A 21,493-nucleotide genomic window follows, 5' to 3' on the forward strand; every position below is an offset into this window, starting at 1 on the left:
AATTAGATTTAAGAAAGTACAAAAAAAAAAAAAAAAAAACCTGACACTATCACAAATGTCTAGGTTCTTTATTGACCCTATACACTTTTGGTAATTAAGCAGTTATTTAAAAAATAAATAATTTGCAACAATTTATTTTTCTTGTTGTTACACTATTCAGAAGAGAAAGTCTGAGGAATACTAAAGATGTGTGGGCATAACTCCAAAACATTGATAAGGTACAGGGGGTGGAATGAGGTCCCGGGTCACTAAAGAGCCGAGATGCACTCTTAAAGGGTTGATACATAATATGTATAAGCAGCCTACGTATAAATCTCCAATAGGTGGCAGCACAGTGTCACTGATTGTGCAATAGCAGATGCTTTATAACTCATATTTGTTCTCTGTTCTGATTAGATAATTTGCCATTCAGGCTCTAAAACACCAGAACATTCTTTTCCAGTCACATCGAATGTTAGTTTATTTAATACAAATATCTACTCTGTACATTTGCCACATAAATATACTCATGGCAGTTTATACACAAAGTATTAAACAACTTTGAGTGACAGCATAGGTGGTTTGATGATCCATGCTTGAGTTGACAGGTATGGAAAAACCATTCAGCTACCGAATAGACAGCATCCTAACAAACTCTGGAAGAAAAAAAGAGACAACACTTTTAATTAATAAAGCAATAACCCACGAGAGTCTGTGTGTTGCAGTGATTTTAACCTGGCAAATGAATGAGCCTGCGGCCAAGCGACGTAACAACTTGATGAATTGTCCGGTTGTCTGATTAGAATTCTAAGGAAGCCCTGATCCGCAAGGTGGAAAAAAATTATGTAAAAAAAAAAAAAAAAAAAAAAAAAAAAAAAAAATTCTCTCTTCCAATTTTTTTTCTCTTAAATTTTTGTTTTCTCAAAAAAATAAATTGTTTTTCTCTCTTCCAAATTTTTTTTCTCTCTTCAAAAAAAAAAAAAAAAAAAAGAAAAAATGTTTTCTCTCTTAAAAAATATATATATATTTTTTCCTCTTAAAAAAAAATTAAGACTTAGGCTCAGGAAGGAAATGAGACACTTTTTTTTTTTTTTTCACCGTTATTTTTTATTTATTTATTTTTTTCACCTTGCGGTTCAAAAACAATGTTTTATAATTGTCTGTTTATGTAGCCTAAGTACTTTGTCATCATCTAGTTAAGTGGATTTCTGGAAGAATTTATCAGCTCCGTAGGTCCATACAATGCAAGTGAATGGCGCCCCAAACTTTGAAGCTCAAAAAAGCACACAAAGGCAGCATAATAGTAATACATAAAATTCCAGTGGTTTAATTTTGGGTGAGAATAGTCCAAAATATAGAACTTTTTCACTATATATCTCGAAATATGCAGTCTCCTTGGCTATCATGATTTCAACCTCGATTACATTTTCTAGCGCCATCTAGTGCTCTGGGCATGCATCAATCACTAGAAAGTGTAATCGAGCTAGAAATCATGATCGTGCCTAGAGATTGCAATGGCAAGATGCACAGTGAAAAATTATTTGGGTCATTCCTACAATTTGGTAACATTTAAGTTCCCAGTACAAGTTGCGGTATTGTTTAATTTCACCCGATTACAATTTTAATTGGCTTGGTGAAAAGAATTAAGATAATTTATAATGTTACACACTGCTGTGTGTCCAAAGTTAACTGAAATAATTTTCAACTATCTCACTGTGTCATTTCCTCATGTCCCCAGAGCTGCACATCAAAGATATTTGAGAAAAATAAGTGCTAAATCATTGGATTTCAATTTTTTTCCCCATGCATACAATAAATACAAAGTGTATGCATACAATACACTAACATGTATTCATTTGTGGTAAATGTGTAATTTTAACACTGATCGTGGAGGTTTTTTGTGTGTCCCTTGATTTGTTGTCCACCCTTTTATGTCATGATACTATGACCTTTAATTAAAGATATATGCTATGAAATGAAATCACACACACTGGAGGTGTAGATCAGCCACTCAGCAAAATTATTTTTAGTTATTTCGAGTTTATAACTCTTTTGTTTTATTTATGTTTTCCTTTATTTTCTGGTGTTATTCATATGTGGCCAAGCATAACATGTCCACCCTGTTATGGGAAGATATACGGGAAATTAATGTAATTTTACAAATTCAATAAATTACTGTTAACAGAAATAAATTATCAATATAAGTTTCCAAATTTGCTAGATATCATTCACAGACCATGCAGTGGCTGATTATTCACTGAATGTCCACCCCGTTATTGCCCACTCTGTTATATTCCACCATGACCATGCCCATTTAACTAGATGGACATCTGCTTTTTTTAGTCATTTAGCTTGTTAGGTATTTTAAGAGCTCCTTGAGTATGACTAATAAAAATGTCCCTTTAATGATGAAACATAAAGATATTTGTAAAAGTATGTTTTATTTTTCAAAAGTTTCAAAGCCGAAATGACCTAGTTACATTTTGGTCTGTTCTCACCCAAAATCTTAAAGATCACTTCAGAAGACATGGATTAAACCCCTTGAGTCTTATAGATTACTTTTCTGCTGCTTTTATGTGCTTTTTGGAGCTTAAAAATTTTGGTCACCGTTTACTTGCATTATATGGACCTACAGAGCTGAAATATTCTTCTAAAATCTTCGTTGTGTTCTGCAGAAGAAAGAAAGTCATACACATCTGGGATGATAAGAGGGTGCTCAAAGTTCAAATGTAATGTTAACCTAGTTTTAAAAAATGTGAGTAAATATGAAGCAGGAATATGGTTAAAATGTAGTCAGTCCACTTTCAGAACAAGATCCAGCATTGGTATCAGTGTGTTCAAAGGGGGAAAACCCCAGATATAACCCCAATCTTATTTTTGAAACCATTTGGCTACACAAATTACCATAGCCGCGGGAAGTAGGGGTGCTGGGGGTGCTGCAGCACACTCTATTAAGTGCGGTCAAAATACTGCATACATTAAAGAATTAATGACTAATGCTATTTGAAAACCGTCCTATTCCGTTAATCTCGTTAATGAAAGTAATGACAAAAATGTTAAGGGGTATTTTTATTTCATCAACAATAACGAGGACGACAAGAAAAAGAAGATTATTTTGGTAATGAAATTATTTGAATTAAAACTTACTCTTTACGAAAATGTGAGCTGAAAATATAATACTGCAAGACATTAACAGTGTTTTCAACTAACATTTTATGTAACATATATATATATATATATATATATATATATATATACTGTAAACATCCTTACATTTAAACCAAAGGAAACAAATAAATGTACATAAACATTTACTCCAAAAATGCAACTCATTGAACGCAACTCATTTTCTCACTGAAGTTCCGTATGGGCATTCGCTTTGTACGGCAAACCCAGAGGGGATAAATACACAATCACACACATACACAGGGCAAAGTTACTTTATGAATCACATCCTTATTCAGTCTGTTATGATTATTTATGTTCACACTGTACTTCTGTTGTTATTTTCGACGATCTCCACATAACAGGGAAGCGGAAAGCTGGAATGAACCGGTCTGCCATTCAGAATCTGAACTGGTGTGTGTGTGTGTGTGTGAGACAGCGCCAACTGAAGAGAGCAAGACTTTTTAAGCCGCGGCGTCGTGTCGCATCTGGTTAGGACACGGTGTTACAGTAAAAGGAAGGACATTCCGTTTTTGGACATGTTTTCCAGAACATTAAAGCATTATAGTAACTAGACTAAATTTAAAAGTGAAAAAACTCAATCTCAATCATCCGAACAAACCAGTTCACTAAAATTAATCAGACTTTCTTATGATTCATGTGAGAATCCTCCTTGCATAGTGTGCTTATAAACAAGGGTTCATATGTGTGAACGCGTCGGGAAAATATTCCGAGACATTTTGCATACCGGAATGGAATTAAAATTTTCCAGGATGGACAAAAACCGGGACTATCCTTGAAAATCCTGGACATGTGTCAACCCTAGTTACACTATATGGAATAAGATAAAGTGAAAGTGAATGGTGACTCAGGCTAACATTGTGCCTAACATCTCATTTTGTGTTTCACAGAAGAAGAAAAAAAGTCTTATGTGTTTGAAACAAGATGAGGGTGAGTAAAACATTTTTTAGGTCAACTATCCCTTTAAGCTTGTTAAGAAGCCTGGTGAGCTATGCTGTTTTTGACTGCAGGGAGCTGTACTGCCTTCCTTACCATCAAAGTCCACATTCCCATCTCCGTTGAGGTCAATGTCCATCAGAATCTCTTCCAGTTCTCCCTTCTTCAGTTTCTCCCCGAGCAGCGTCTTTGTGGACTCCTTTAACTCTTCAAAGGTGATCCGTCCATCACCGTCACAATCAAACTGAGAGAGAGAGGTAAGGAGAGGTTTCTTTTTAAGAAGAGCAAATATTAGTAATGGGATGGGGATAGGTGCAATATATGGAAGATTTTATGGGTGTGGGCTTTTATGTTCTCTATTTAATGAACACTTTAAAGTAGGCTCCCTTTGAAGGGAACTTGAGAGTGCATAATCACCTGTTTGAAAGCGCAGTGCAGCTCCCTTAGACCGACCATATGTGCCGTCTCAGCTAGCATCCTGGGCCCCATTAATTCACAGAAATCATCAAAGTCCACATGACCTCCCCCTACACACACACCACATGGACACATTTCCTTTTACATTCAACTGACATCTTTGTAACACAGAAAGTGGCCAAAAAGTTAGGATGTAAATAGGAGCACGCACACACACACACACACACACACACACACACACACACACACACACACACACACACATGTCATTATCTGAAAATTGAAATCTGCTATCCTTATGAGGACTCTCCATAGACATAATGATTTTTATACTGTACGAACTACAGATTCTATCCCCTAACCCTACCCCTAAACCTAACCCTCACAAAAAACTTTAAAAAAAAAAAAAAAAAAAAAAAAAACATAGTTTAGTATGTTTTTTAAGCGATTTGTATTATGGGGACGCTAGAAATGTCCTCATAAACCACATTTATAGCATATTACCCTTATAATTACCAGTTTGTAACCTAAAAAAATTTCTTCGTAAACCACCCAAACCTGTTCACACACACACACACACACACACACACACACAAACAGACACACTCACATTTCATTTTGATCTGCTGGATGATCTCAATCAGTTCCATCTCTGTTGGCATGTACCCCATAGTTCTCATGCAGTCTGCAACATCTTTATAATGCAAATACCCATCCTGATCATAGTCAAACTCTTTAAACGCTACAAGCAGCTCTTTAGGGAGGAGAAAGGTCAAAAAATAAAGATGTAATGATTTATTTATTTATTTATTTTATTTATAGAGCATTCTGTTATCTGCAATGGACCAGATAAAAAATAAATAAATAAATAAAAAACATGACTGCTTTCTTATATAACTATTGTAATTATTCTAAATAGCTCTAAAGAAAGACTTAAAGTTTTTTTCCCCTCTAGAAGTGGGGATAGTTCACTCAAAATGAAAGTTCTGTCACCATTTACTCATACTCATGTACAGTGGAACACAAAAGCTGATGTGACAGCTTCAGTCACCATTCACATTCAATCATTGCATCTTTTTTTCCATACAGTGAAAGTGCCAGTCCCTGACATTCTGTCTAACATCTCCATCTCTTTTCCAAGGAAGAAATGCATTTATACAGATTTGGAATGTATGCTGAGTAAATGAAGACCGAATTTTTGGTGAACTATCCCTTTAAATAATATATATATATATATATATATATATATATATATATATATATATATATATATATATATATATATATATACACACCACCGGTCAAAAGTTTTGAAACACTTACTCATTCTTTATTATAATTTTTTTTTCACACATTTTTTTAGAATAATAGTAAAGTCATCAAAACTATGGAATAACATAAATGGAACTATGGGAATTATGTTGTGACTAAACAAAATCCAAAATAAATCAAAACTGTGTTATATTTTAGCATCTTCAAAGTAGTCACCCTTTGTCTAGAATTTGCAGACATGTACTCTTGACATTTTCTCAACCAAATTATATCACCCTGGGATGCTTTTTAAACAGTATTGAAGGAGTTCCCATCTATGTTGGGCACTTATTGGCTGCTTTTCTTTATTATTTGGTCCAAGTCATCAATTTCAAAAAAAAATTTTTTTATTCAATTTTAGTTTTATAATGAAATAAATTAATATGGTGGCACAATTATATTTTTGTCTACAAAACTAATTTCAAACATTTAAGCATACGCCTTCAGATCAAAGGATTTTTAAGATCATGAGAAACATTTCAGTCAACTTTTGTCTGGTAGTGTATATATATACATATATCAATTTATTATGTTTAATAAATATGTATAAGGGTTACATTAGGATATGTTTATATTGTGCCATTTATATAATCTATATGACTGTGCAGCTTATAGGATCATCAGCTGTTCTGGTATTACTGACTTATCTTGTAGTAAGCAGTATCTTGCATACTGCTTTCTGCTTCATCCATTATACGCTTCCCCATTCATGAAAATACCAATTCTTGATATCAAATTAATTTGGGCCATGTTGCTGGTTATGGGTTGTTATTTATCTTATGCTAAACAAGACGTATAGTGTTTGTATTGTGTCTATCGGTGCACTGGCTCAGATATTAAATATGCATTTTCCCTGTTGAATATATGTACAGACAGTACATACCATCTAGTTCCTCTGGCAGTAAATCTCTGTCCTGGGGAAAGAGAGAGTGTGAAAGGAAGAGCGAGAGAGTGATAAAAGGACAGGGAGATGAGAGAGAGCAAAATGACAATGCGAAAAAAAATTGTGACACAAAAAACAGCTAAATATGGAAATTTTTACAGCAAGAGAGCTGAACGTCCTTAGAGACATCGCCCATTTTTAATCACTATTAACCGAGGGTTATGGTAGCATGCTTATCAAAGCTGCTCAGTAGCACAATGATGCATAGAGTGAGGAGGGGAGAGAGATTGTCTAATTGGATTATACCATAACCATGCCCTACCATGCTTCACGTCAATGCTCATACAAACACAAACAGCTGCGGAAAGGTGCAGGGGAAAAATTAAATCGTTTTGCGAATATAAACTGTGAACATGGTTAGGGGGATATGCGTGTTAAATGAAAAAGAGAGCGACTACAAAGGTTATGAGAAACACAGTTTAAAAATCCATTTTATTGCTGTATTTTATCCACACATGCACTCTGATTTATGCATATATGCATACTTTAAACACAATTAAATATAAAAAATAATAAAAATCACTGGCTGGATGCATATGCAGTCTGGCATACACGGACATGCAAACAAACATGCGCACAGGTTTATTACCTATTATTAAGTTAAATGTCATTCTATTTTCATATGATCTATTATTAAGTTACATACCATTCTTTTTTTTTTTCATATAATTTTTATTTTGTGGTATTAGATTTTTTTTAACACAATAAATGTTTAGTGGCTTTCCACTCACAACAAGCAAACCTGGCTTGTCTTACAAAGTAGGTTTTGCAAAGTAGGCTTTAAAGTAGCAAATAATCTACCTAATATCATCTAAGGGGGCTGTTCCTGTGCTTAGCTAACTAGAAAATGCCATTTATAAACCACAGGGCTGAAATCACAGAATTCAGGATGTGTTATCGAACCCCCTCTGTCTTATGAAACATTACATTTACATTCATGCATTTTGTAAACGCTTTTATTTAAAACAACTTATAGTGCATTTATGGTATACACTGTATCATTCCACTCTGTCCCCGTGAATTGGACCCAAGACGTTGCTGTTTCTAACGACATGCTCTACTAGAATGTATGGACTGTTGCAATACTATAAATCTAATGTGTTAAATTAAAACTTTAAAGTGGTAGTTCACCCAAAAATGAAAAAATTCCTTCATCATTATCCTCATGTTTTTTCAAACTCATATGACTTTCTTCAGTGGAACACAAAAGAAGATGTTAGGCAGAATGATAGCCTCAGTCACCATAAACTTTCATTGAATGGAAAAAGATGCAATAAAAGTGACTGCTTAACATCTCTTTTTGTGTTCTACAGAAGAAAAAAGGTCATATGTGTTTTGAACAATATGTGAGTGAGTTAATAATAACAGCATGGTCATTTTTGTGTGATCTATCCCTTAATAACTGATTTGTAAGGCTGATCTATCTGAGGAATACTTGCAGTTATGGTGCTTAAGGCCATTTTCTTAAGGCAAAATGTTTTGTTCTTTGCGCTCTTTGGACTTTTGAACTCCCTTAAAATCTATATTCATTATTAAAACTAATGTATTACTCATAGACCTCTCTGGCAGAGGTAGCGGTTATGCAACTGGGTGAGTTGCTTCAGGCTATTTACCCTTAGATATGTGCAAATAGGGTCCCTTGTCTATCACTTTCTTTTCATTTATCCCTCCATCCTGCAAAGCAGAAGCAGTTAAATGGAGCTTTAGCTATGTATACATTAGCGTATTCTCCATTTTGTGCCCAAGTATCTTTGTCTTTTTTATCTGCCAGACTCTCTCCATTAAATCTCTGTTTTACTGTCTCTCTCCATCTCTGAGAGTTTTACTGTCTCTCTCTATCTTTCTATCTCTATATCTTCTTTTTTTGGCTTTTCTTTGCTTGCTGACTCTCTCTGTTCTCCCAGATGGTCTCGTGAAAATTTAATACAGGGTCTTTGACTTTAAATAACTATGATTCAATAAATCAAGACATATCCATAGCAGACAGAATTGGTCAGACGGAAACCTCTGCACACATGGTACTGAATTATTACCATATTTATGTACCATGATAATCATATGTAAATGGTACTCCAAGGTACTTGTCCAAAAAACATGGAATTGCCATTGTATTATTTGGTACTTTTTTGTTGGTGACTAAAGATTGCAATGTTTATGCACTTTATTGTACTGTGCTCACCTGACAAAGGGGCTGTTCACACACAACAAAAAGAAGTTAAACTTTTAAAAATGCAACTGTTTTTCAACGCAATAACGCATCCTGTGTGAATGGCCCCTAATAGAGTTGAAGTTAGATTACCTGTCTAAACTGGTCAAGATGTCCTATATGTAAAGATTTACTAGTTTAACTTACTTGTCCAAAGAGAGCATTGAGATACTGTGTGTATGCCGCAGCAATGGCTGAATTCTGGCTGAAAGATCTACTGCCGCGGCGTCCTTGGTGACCTGGAGAGCCCTTGTGACCTGCTGAGTTTTTCGACTCTTTGGAGGAGCTGCGAAGAGCAGAGCGTGGAGGAGGGCCTTCTGATGAGGATGAAGGACCATGAGAGGTGCTACATGGGTGAGAAGATTGTTAGTGACTACACAACACATTAACTCAACAAATGCAAGTATTGATTACATCCCCTTCTATTGTCATTGTTGTGGTTGTGAAACCCAATGCATACCTTTCTTTTGAGGATGCTTTACTCCTCTGAGACATCCTAATAAAGAGAAGAAGAGAGTGGAAAGATAGTACATTAAGATTTTAGATTTTCAGAGAAGTCAGAAGTTTATTCACGTAACGTCCATGGTTGTGCGGTATTAAGAATTTAATTGAGAATGAATTTGAATTGAGGTCACTATTAGGATGAAGAAATGTAATGTAAATTTAAGGAAGTAGAATTGAAATGGAATGCAATTCAAATAAATTCATGCTGAAACTGCTGTTAGTGTAGTTTTTAAATAATACATTTCTGTTTCAGTATGAATTACCTATAAACATGTTATCAAACACATAACCTATGGGGTATATCCAAAAACTTTTAATGATATTATTAATTAATATTTGAAATGCCACCTGTAGAACATTTTATTTAGTTCAGATATATTTTGTTATATTAAATTAATGTTAATGTAATTAACATTCATTTTATGGACCATGGTGGAACAACATTTAATTTAGCAGAATGTTCAAATATATCCTGTTTTAAGGGATAGTTCACCCAAAAATGAAAATTCTCTCATCATTTACTCACCCTCATGCCATCCCAGATGTGTATGACTTTCTTTCTTCTGCTGAACACAAACATATTTAGAAGTATATTTCAGCTCTGTAGGTGCTCACAATGCAAGTGAATGGGTACCAAAATTTGATGCTCTGATAAGCAAATAATGGCAGCATAAAAGTAATCCATAAGAATCCAGTGGTTCAATCCATGTCTTCAGAAGCGATATGATAGGTGTGGGTGAGAAACATACCAATATTTAAGTACTTTTTTACTATCAATCTCCACTTTTACTTTCACATTCTTCTTCTTTTGTTTTTGGCGAGTCACATTCTTTGTACATATCGCCACTTACTGAAAAGGAAGGAGAATTTATGGTAAAAAAGGACTTCAATATTGATCTGTTTCTCACCCACACCTATCGTATCACTTCTGAAGATATAGATTTAACCACTGGTGTCTTATGGATAACATTTATACTGCCATTATGTGCTTTTCAGAGCTTCAAATTTTGGTATTCATTCACTTTCATTGTGAGGACCTACAGAGCTGAAATATTCTTCTAAAAATCTTTGTGTTCTGCAGAAGAAAGAAAGTCATACACATCTGGGATGGCATGAGGGTGAGTATATGATGAGAGAAATTTCATTTTTGGGTGAACTATCCCTTTAAGTCTTCAAAATGGAGACAAACAGCATGATGGGAAAGTGGAGCAAACAAAAACAGCCAAGCGCAACACTTGCACACATTGGACAAGCTGGTAAGAATGCCGGTAAACATGTTTACATGCAGAGTGAAATCAGTGTAATTGGCTTGCTTTACATGACCTTCACACATTGGATTGTGCATGTAAAACCACACAGTGTTTTTTGTTGTTCTTCCTTATTTTTCCATTCACCAATCCTCCACATTGACACTGTTTCAGTGTCATTAATGCAGCATCGTTCTGCATTGCCCAGACCATCGACACTGGCATGCATAAAACATAGCAGTACATTTCTTGCCAAGTTAACCTGCCTTGTCCAGGAGTTCAGTGGTTGGACAGAGACCAGATTCCTGTTGAGAGAATGCCCATTGGGTTGGTTCCTGGCATTGCAATATTCAGAAAGTTAATACGCTAGAATCGCAATGACTGTTGAAATGGCAGCAGTTTGATGCTATTGTTTTTCCTTTGTAGAAAAGTGTGCGTTTGAAGACAAACCATAATCAAATATATGCTAGCACCAGAACCAAGAGGCTGGACCATTCCTCCAAGCACTGAATTTGATTACAATGGAGGGCGACAGGCACACCAGACAGCCTATAAATTACCATCAACAGTTTAATATGCCCAAGCAAGGCACCAAACCTCTGTCTGTCCTCTGCCTATCAAACAAGTCATTAGAACTGAAATTGTCAATGGCTTCTTACAAGCAACAAGCATGAATTTAAAATCAGGCAATTTTTTACAATAAAAACATCTATTTCTTCGTGCCCGAGCATTTGTATCCTGTATACATTTGTTGTCCTCTATCCTACGTATCACAAATGAGATTTTTTTAATATCTCAGTTGTTTCTCCTAGTCGGCAATGGTATTACAAGGATAGCAAATGGAGACATTTGCTCTCAGTATTCTGCTTCTCAGACTTCTCTCCTAGTATTCCCACGTGTTTCAATTCTAGAGTTTCTGGAGTCTCACAACAGAATCTCAACATTGTCACAAACTGGACTCAGATTTGCAAGGAAACCAAAATCTGCAATCAAAAGGTTGAGATTTTAGTATGAGCTCAAACATTTCTCATCAGATTCATCCAAGACCAAAGGATTAATGGGATAGTTCACCCAGAAATGAAATTGTGTCATAACTTACCCTCATGTTGTTCCAAACACAATTAACTGACTTTCTTCCGTGGACCACAAAAGGAGACTGAGGATTAAGTTTCATTCCTTTTTTGCAAAGAAAGTCTGTTTGGAAAAAGATGAGTGTGAGTACATGATAATAAAATTTTCACTTCTGGATGAACTATCCCTTTAATTTTATAGCTATCATTTTATAAATATAATAGCTTTCATTTTATTTTATGTTAGGAGAAACATCAGAGACAAAGTTGATACTAGGCATAACTGTGATCTCCATTAGTATCCTAGGCTTTGAAATGGCAACCTCTGAGCAATAAAATTTTCCTCTGGGCTGATTCTAATCCTATTTGGTGTTAATTGGAAATTGGAATATGTTGGCCCAAGAAATTAAATATCAAGAAAATGTAGTTAAATAAAAGCTTATTTTAAAAATCACTCCTTTTACTTAGAACCTTCATGGCACAAATTCATAGCAAACTGATTATTCATATTTCATTTTGGATGAAATAAGCTAAAAGATGCAGTATGTGTGCTCCACCTGCTCAGGGTAATTTGCTGAATCTATTTTCAAGAGGACAAGTGACACTCACAGAGAGGAGAAACCTGCTTTGCTAATTTACGAGAGTTATTAAACTAAGTGACCAGTTGCTGTCAATCAGCATGTTGACACAAGCAATTTTGGCTTCTAGTTCCTCTAATTGGAATCATTTAACAGAGCAGTGTGGGGATAATTATGGAACAAACTGATATCATCGTCTAAAAGAGGCAATGCCGTTCAGGGGAAGAGTAGACTAGGCTGCTCCTTTTTTTTTCTGATTACGATAAGATAGCAAAATTTTTTTATTTGAGTCCTGATACGCTGAAAGTAAGTACTTCTAAAATGATGTAAGAGATGGAATTTGACTGGTTAGCTGACAAAGCTAGAACAGTCCGACCTGCACCTTGATTTTAGAATCAATAAGTAAAATTCCGTGTGATGGGACCTTTCAGAGCTGGCCTTCCAAAAATGTCAGCATCTGAGAGATGCAGATTAGATCAGATTAGATTAGATCAAATGTGGACCTTCAGAGATAGAAATGGTTTGCACCCTGAAAGATTGAATCACATTGAGAAGTCCATCCATGCCAAGGGCATCAGTGACAGACTTTCAAAAGACTTTGTCTTACTGATGGGTGAGTGCTAAATAAATATAATCAAAGCTTAGACTTTTAATTGATGTGATGGTGCTGTGAGAACTTAGATAAAATTTTGTTACCTTTATAATTAGGGCAATCACTAAAATTTGTGTGGCCCTGGACCATTTTTATGGGTGGGCCCCCTGTTCCTCAGGCCTAATAAGTGGACTATACCATAGACGTCCTTAGTGGGGCCCTCTTGTCTCAGGGTCCGGTGCAACATCCGATGACAGCCCTGTTCCTTATGTCTAATAATATCTAATATATTATATGATTAATGATTTATGTCATTAAATATATGACACATTGAGATGTACTGTAAATTGCAGGGTTGTGCACCATTCAGAATTGTATTGAGAATGCCTTTTAAATTCCTAAAATTGAATTATATTTAAATTAAGTTAACAAACAGGATGCAGAATTGTAATTCAAATTTGAATTTAAAGTAGAATTAGTAACTCCTATAACTTCGGTAAGTGTAGTTTCAAATAATACATTTCGAATTATATATACATATATTAGAGCTGTCAGAATTAACGCGATAATGCATGTGATTAATTAAAAAAGTTATGTTAATTTTTCTTAATCACAATTAACGCATTTACCGTTAATACAGCATAAACCAGCATAAACACTTGTTGGAAGGGCGGACCCTTTGCGATGTGTCCACCTGGGCTGCGTTCCACTTCAATTTTAACCTTTTAAATTCCCTCCCTCCATCTTCCCTCCGTCTCATGGACTCGGATATACCTCACTGCTTACGTTGCGTGAGTGTCCACTACTGGCGGAACCAGTGCAGTGGTTTAACTGGAACACCCTAAGCCCTTGATCACTTGGAGCACGTTGAAGGCTGATGTCAATTTGTGGAATTATTTAGGGATTTTTGCACCTGAGAAAACAACGTTTTCGGAGATTGATTTCAGAGGCTTATGTATAAATCTTTATGTTTATTTTTTTTTTCATTAGAATGAATTGTTAGAAAGGATTAATCAAGATTTACACAAACGAAAATGTTAACAGAACAATGAACGCATAGGCTATAACTGTGTGATAAACAGTTTAAGGTGGCTACAAGTATTATGCTGTTAAATCTCAATATAACTTTTCTAAACTGCTTAATTAACCTAACTTCACTTTCATTATACATTAGAGTTGTGTGGGGGTGGGGTTGATGAAGCGCGATATGCTGTCACGTCACAATCGAGTTGCATTGTGGGATATGGAGCTGTCTGAAGCGTACATCAGAGTCGACTCGCTCCTTCGGTCAAAATTGAGGGGTTAAGGGTCTTTCAACAGAAACTTCCTTCGGTCACTTAACAAAGTGGACCTCCAAAATGGCGGCGGGGATTCCCCCGAGGGGAAATGCTTAGGGGAGTTAGCCAGTGGATGTTAAAAGTGAAGTGGAATGCAGCCCTGGATTCAATACACTGACGCACACTTCACAACACACATTCACACACACACATGATGGTGCGGCTATCCACATGATGACTCTCCATAGACATAATGATTTTATACTGTACGAACTATAGATTCTATCCCCTAACCCTAACCCTACCCCTAAACCTAACCCTCACAAAAAACTTCCTGCATTTTTACATTTTCAAAAAAACATAGTTTAGTATGTTTTTTAAGCAATTTGAATTATGGGGACACTAGAAATGTCCTCATAAACCACATTTATAGCATAATAACCTTGTAATTACCAGTTTGTAACCTTAAAACAAATGTCCTCATAAACCACCCAGACACACACACACACACACACACACATAAACAAACAAACAAACAAACATAACAGCAATTCAATGTCAGTGGTAAAATAATGGAGAAAGGAGCTCTTAACGCTATTTGACAACCTGGTCTCATAGTGAAAACATGTCTCTATATACATTTTTGCAAAACTTGTTATACGTGTCACCAGGTACAATACCCTGCAGTTTCCAGGAGAAATGAACACTAGAGGCGCTACAACAACTGTGTCTTTTATTCACTTTCACTCAAATCATGACATAAATGGCTGATTATGACTTTATAAACACTTATTTTTCTCTGTATTACCCAGACCATGTTATTTTATGATATCAACACGCTTCTGCTCAAACACATCTTTTGAAAAACAACACATTTTAATGCTTTTATTACTGATAGAGCGTTGGACAGAGTCGGAGAACCGCAGTTCAAGTCCAGCCATGAATTTAAGCTGACACGTGACATTACAGAGTCATAGAAGCAGCACGAAATGGGGCGTTTGCTTCAGAAAATGTGTTTTTTCATTTCGCTTCTGCATTTAAAACACTTTAGGCATTGATAAGGTAAGGATGTCTTTTTAACTTCTCATATATACAGTATTTTAATGGTTAAGTTTAGGCGTTGCTTTGATAAGGATGTCTTTTTTAAACGTCTCATTTATATTTTAAAACACTATTGGTTAGGTTCAGGCAAAAGTGTTAGGGTAGGGAGGTATGTTTAAATATATATATATATATATATATATATATATATATATATATATATATATATATATATATATATATATATATATATATAATTCACCTTAATACCTCCTCTGAATACGACACTATTTTACTTGCTTTTGGCGCCCCAAGCTGGACATTTCACAGAAAACCTGCAGCCAAACATGATATACAGCACGTAAATTCTGAACTGCAAAAATGTTGTCATGTTCAAGTAAATTTCATGAGACCAGACTGCTATTTGATGTACAAAACAAGCCAAATGAATTGGTGCTATTTTAGTGCATTTCTTTATGCTGTGGAAGGCTTTGTTTGTAAAATGTTAATAAAGCATTATATTTCTAAATTATTATAATTTTTTTAAATCTTTCCTAAGATGGAAATAAATGCATTTTGATAGGAACAGAAGTATATAGGGCCTATAGTGTCAAATTTCAGCACTTTCATAATTATGCAATTAATCACGATTAACTATAAAAAATGATGCGATTAATTGTGATACAAATTTTAAATCAACTGACAGCACTAATATGTATATATATATATATACATATGTACGCCGCAATTAATTCAGAATCCTTTTTTTTTTTCACTTCCTAATAATTCACTAATGTTGTTCCCCACTTCCTGTGGCTAAAATTGCCATATATAAATTTACAGGAGGTACACGCTAAACAAGACTGCTCATCTCTTCGCATCACTCACTCGAAGTCATATGTCAAAAGCGAAACCCAGTGTGTGCATGATAGAGGCAGAGAAGCCTGTCAACTGATTTTATGGCATGTATATTTGTATAAAAGATTTATACCTGTAAAAATGTGTCTGTTTTATATTAGTATATATTTGATTTGAATTATTAAGAATTAATTAAATAGTTATATTTATAATTTATTTTATATTTACATTATATTAATAAACAATTTATATTACATTATTTTTATACATTTAATTTAAAGAAGCAAAGTAAAGAAATGCAAAGAAATTCAATGTGCTACAGCTTCCTTGCCCAAGATCTGCAGCAAATTTGAACACACAAGTTATCCTCTAGTTCATGCAGGAGTTGAGTGGAAAATAAATGGCCGTCATTTAAAATGTAAGGAGAGCTTTTGTGTGCCAGTGCACTAAAGATGTAAACGGTTAGTTGAAACCACTTGTTCACTATATCTGCCTCGTCTTGTGATCTTCTCTTGAGATCCATCACTGGGCCTTTGGCAGTAGATCAATCACAGATTGCAAGAACTTTCCTGGGTTACATTTGAAAACAAGCCATGGAACAATACCCATGGAACGCTCAGACTGACGCAATCGATCCCCATTACTGATTTTGTGTCATGGTGTTGTAATGAGGCCGGCCCCTCCTTTGCCATTACAGACACGCAGCAATGGGATTTATCTTGCTCGCCTGGCAGCCCCTGACAATACACTATCGGCTGCTGTGTTTAGGATTGCCAGTATTTACACAAACGTTAAATTTAACCGACACAAACTTTACATTTAACCGACTGCATTCCGAGGGTTGTCATTTCTCTGTGGCTGCCATTCATATAAACCTCACTGTAATTATTTCCCACGTCTGTTTCAGTAATTACAGTTCGATAGCTTCTTTTCCCAGTTCCTGTACTACTACAGCTAAGCTTTTGAAATTGATCAGAGCTGATTGCCACTGTGGCTGTCACTATGTGACTGATACAGTATGTTATTGTTGAACATATTTGCTGTTATTTGTTGTTGACATTTGTAGTGAGTTAGACCCTTTTGCAACCACAAAATTGCTTTCTGTGTGCTAAAAGAGCTTCCACAAGATGCCTCTAAAATCTTACTGTATCATTTTTGTAGCTTACCTTTAGAAGGAGGAGAGCAGAAGTAGAGTCCAGAACCACCTTATTCAATCCTTTTAAATCTATTCTTTCTCCTCTGAGAGAATGTGTCTATTGACTGTACAGAATGACCCTTCACTCTCCTTTGATAATCCAAGCAGGTGATAATCTGTCTAAATATGTTGGGATAAGCATGTGAGATGTGCATGTTGATGATGTTTTTGGATTAAGCCATGTAAATGTTCCTGTGAATGTGATGGTCTGGAGCAACTGTGTGTGCTTATGGTTTTTTTTTTTTAAACATTTTAGTATATTTTGCTGTGCATTTATTATCACTATTTTCCACATTTTAAAATAATAGTTAAGTCACCAAAACTATAAAATAACACAAATGGACGTATGGGAATTATATAGTGACCAAACAATGTTAAACAAATTTTTCTTCAAACTAACTAGTATTTGCCGAGATTATAGCAAACTCCTCAACCAACTTCTTGAGGGATAACTTGGTATGCTTTTTAAACGGTATTGAATGAGTTTCCATGCATGCTGGTCACTTGTTGGCTGCTTTTCCTCCACTATCTGGAAATCATTATCTAAAATGTATTCATGTAAAACATTCCTATAGGCTCATGTAGGGACAATTTATTTTGTCTACTAAACTAATTTAAGTATATAAGCATAAACCTTTAGATCAAAATGGTTTTAACCCTCCTATTGCATTCGGGTCATTTTTGACCCTGGTAGAGGTAAATCATAATTTTTAAATACCACATAGTTTTAGTCACTTTGTCTACCAAAATTAACATGATTATTATGATGAAGAAATTATTTAAGAGATATAACCATTTTTATAAAATTGTTACATCTTTTGCGTTCCCTAGTCAATTTTGACCTGGGCATCAATTGTGGCTTTACACATGATATTATGCAGATAATTTTGCACATTTATGAATTAGATTTTTCTTAAAAATACTTCACTTATATTTAGCCTCTTTCCCATATTGTCACACACACTTTTTTTAAAAAATGGGACTGCATCTAGTTTACAAAAAGTTCAAGCATACATAGTCTGAATAAGGGTTGAAGGAAGAAAAGTCCACATTTTACTCAGCAGCCCTCTAAAGACTGATCTGATAATGAACCAGCTTGCAACATAATCACACATTAACATTCAGCAGTTCATGCAATAAACAGTATACATTTTGTTTAAAAACATTGTATACGAGTACAGATGTTGTGTAGTTGTGTTGTGTAGTTGTATTGTTGTTGTTTGGTTGGAAAAAACATTATTTGGCTGCGTAGATTTTGACTACTGAGTTGTTTTTCTGACGTAATGAGTAATTAATTAATATGGAAGTTAATAGAATGACTAGAAATTCTCATTTTAAATATTTATTTAAATTTAATGCAATGCTTTATTCAAATGAAATTCCATATAAACATTGATAAAACATATATCTTCACATGTATCACAATGGTTTAGCTGTAGTTAATGTTTATTTTTATATGTTAAAGAATTTCTAAATTTCTTAATAAAAAAAAAATTACATCATACATTCATTTTTCATTTAACATGCCAAAAATATATATCTTTCTGCATGCATGAACAGCTAAGAAGTTAACAATGAGCTACAATATAGTTTTTGATGAAAACAATTGGATTATGAATGTTTTATAAGCTTAAAACTCCACCGGGTCAAAACTGACCCACAAATGCAAAAGGTGTATGCAGATTTTGGAGGCAATAGCAGGGTTAAGATGTTGAGAAGCATACAGGTGCATCTCAATAAATTAGAATGTCATGGAAAAGTTCACTTATTTCAGTAATTCAACTCAAATTGTGAAACTCGTGTATTAAATAAATTCAATGCACACAGACTGAAGTAGTTTAAGTCTTTGGTTCTTTTAATTGTGATGATTTTGGCTCACATTTAACAAAAACCCACCAATTCTCAAAATTCTATTAATCTCAAAAAATTAGAATATGGTGACATGCCAATCAGCTAATCAACTCAAAACACCTGCAAAGGTTTCCTGAGCCTTCAAAATGGTCTCTCAGTTTGGTTCACTAGGCTACACAATCATGGGGAAGACTGCTGATCTGACAGTTGTCCAGAAGACAATCATTGACACCCTTCACAAGGAGGGTAAGCCACAAACATTCATTGCCAAAGAAGCTGGCTGTTCACAGAGTGCTGTATCCAAGCATGTTAACAGAAAGTTGAGTGGAAGGAAAAAGTGTGGAAGAAAAAGATGCACAACCAACCGAGAGAACCGCAGCCTTATGATTGTCAAGCAAAATCGATTCAAGAATTTGGGTGAACTTCACAAGGAATGGACTGAGGCTGGGGTCAAGGCATCAAGACACAGACATGTCAAGGAATTTAGCTACAGTTGTTGTATTCCTGTTGTTAAGCCACTCCTGAACCACAGACAACGTCAGAGGCATCTTACCTGGGCTAAGGAGAAGAAGAACTGGACTGTTGCCCAGTGGTCCAAAGTCCTCTTTTCAGATGAGAGCAAGTTTTGTATTTCATTTGGAAACCAAGGTCCTAGAGTCTGGAGGAAGGGTGGAGAAGCTCATAGCCCAAGTTGCTTGAAGTCCAGTGTTAAGTTTCCACAGTCTGTGATGATTTGGGGTGCAATGTCATCTGCTGGTGTTGGTCCATTGTGTTTTTTGAAAACCAAAGTCACTGCACCCGTTTACCAAAAATTTTGGAGCACTTCATGCTTCCTTCTGCTGACCAGCTTTTTAAAGATGCTGATTTCATTTTCCAGCAGGATTTGGCACCTGCCCACACTGCCAAAAGCACCAAAAGTTGGTTAAATGACCATGGTGTTGGTGTGCTTGACTGACCAGCAAACTCACCAGACCTGAACCCCATAGAGAATCTATGGGGTATTGTCAAGAGGAAAATGAGAAAAAAGAGACCAAAAAATGCAGATGAGCTGAAAGCCACTGTCAAAGAAACCTGGGCTTCCATACCACCTCAGCAGTGCCACAAACTGATCACCTCCATGCCACGCCGAATTGAGGCAGTAATTAAAGCAAAAGGAGCCCCTACCAAGTATTGAATACATATACAGTAAATGAACATACTTTCCAGAAGGCCAACAATTCACTAAAAATGTTTTTTTTTATTGGTTTTATGATGTATTCTAATTTTTTGAGAGAGTGAATTGGTGGGTTTTTGTTAAATGTGAGCCAAAATCATCACAATTAAAAGAACCAAAGACTTAAACTACTTCAGTCTGTGTGCATTGAATTTATTTAATACACGAGTTTCACAATTTGAGTTGAATTACTGAAATAAATGAACTTTTCCATGACATTCTAATTTATTGAGATGCACCTGTAAATTCTGTCACGTGTGTGCAAGCTTTTGACTGGTAATGTTTCTGTGATTATTTGCACATGCATTTTAAAGATGTCAGTATGGATAAAAAAAATTTAACTGTAGGAATGTGCACTGTGTCTATCTGTGCATGAAGATAGATCCAGCCTGACTGGGTCAACTGTACTGCAGATATCAGACAAGTTCATCTGATAGATTGATTCAAACTTTGTTCATAAATTGTGAATTAACTCTTAACAGGTCAACAGCAGTTGATTGCACACTTCATGAATGTAATTACAGCTCTAAATTGAGACATAAATAAGCTCAGACTATTTCTGATAATAAGATCCTAATGAAGGTCTATCCTAAAGACAAAGATTTATAGAATATACTTAGAAACAGTTGAAGCTACAGTTGGGCTTTTAATTAAACCATACAACTTAACCCTAGAGCGAAGTCTCATTTTGTTACTAGAATATTTCTCAAGGAAAATCATTAAACATTTTAATTAATATATATAAAAGATGGATAGAAATGCATGCAGGGTAAATTATTTTTTCATAATAAAGCTTGATAATGAAAAGTTTGTTAATTAAATGTGAAACTTGTTATAGTGCTCACAGCAAAATATACAGATGGACATGGAACACTGCTCATCATGCTGCATTTAGCTCCAAGGATAGGAAAATGTTTTAAAACTGTCTTGCGAATTCACTAAACAGTTGCGCCAATGCTGCATGCTGTGTCTCAGCGCAAAAATCTGCACCTGTCACTAACCATCCACAACCAAATTTTAGGTTACTTAAATTAAATCATTGCATACTTTTTATGTGGATTAGGCTTATTATTGATTGGCCTTTATTCA

General features: G+C 35.1%; 1 protein-coding gene across 2 annotated transcripts; it reads right to left on the bottom strand.

Moving 5' to 3' along the window:
* Nucleotides 1–65: 65 nt before the first annotated feature.
* Nucleotides 66–17,438, bottom strand: cabp4 (calcium binding protein 4). 2 transcript variants are annotated; one of them, XM_051652974.1, is made up of 9 exons: nucleotides 17,312–17,431; nucleotides 11,829–11,923; nucleotides 9,439–9,474; nucleotides 9,126–9,324; nucleotides 6,713–6,743; nucleotides 5,129–5,272; nucleotides 4,519–4,628; nucleotides 4,198–4,345; nucleotides 66–635 (listed from the first exon to the last, which is right to left on the bottom strand). In XM_051652974.1, the coding sequence occupies exons 3-9, from the start codon at nucleotides 9,471–9,473 to the stop codon at nucleotides 607–609; spliced, it is 696 nt and encodes a 231-aa protein (XP_051508934.1). In that variant the 5' UTR covers nucleotide 9,474; nucleotides 11,829–11,923; nucleotides 17,312–17,431; the 3' UTR covers nucleotides 66–606. The 2 variants fall into 2 exon arrangements, with proteins under 2 accessions (XP_051508934.1, XP_051508932.1); XM_051652972.1 differs by lacking the exon at nucleotides 11,829–11,923 and having other exon boundaries at nucleotides 17,312–17,438.
* Nucleotides 17,439–21,493: the final 4,055 nt, after the last annotated feature.

Source organism: Myxocyprinus asiaticus, chromosome 24, assembly GCF_019703515.2.
Source record: "Myxocyprinus asiaticus isolate MX2 ecotype Aquarium Trade chromosome 24, UBuf_Myxa_2, whole genome shotgun sequence".
In the NCBI taxonomy this organism is placed as follows: Eukaryota; Metazoa; Chordata; class Actinopteri; order Cypriniformes; family Catostomidae; genus Myxocyprinus; species Myxocyprinus asiaticus.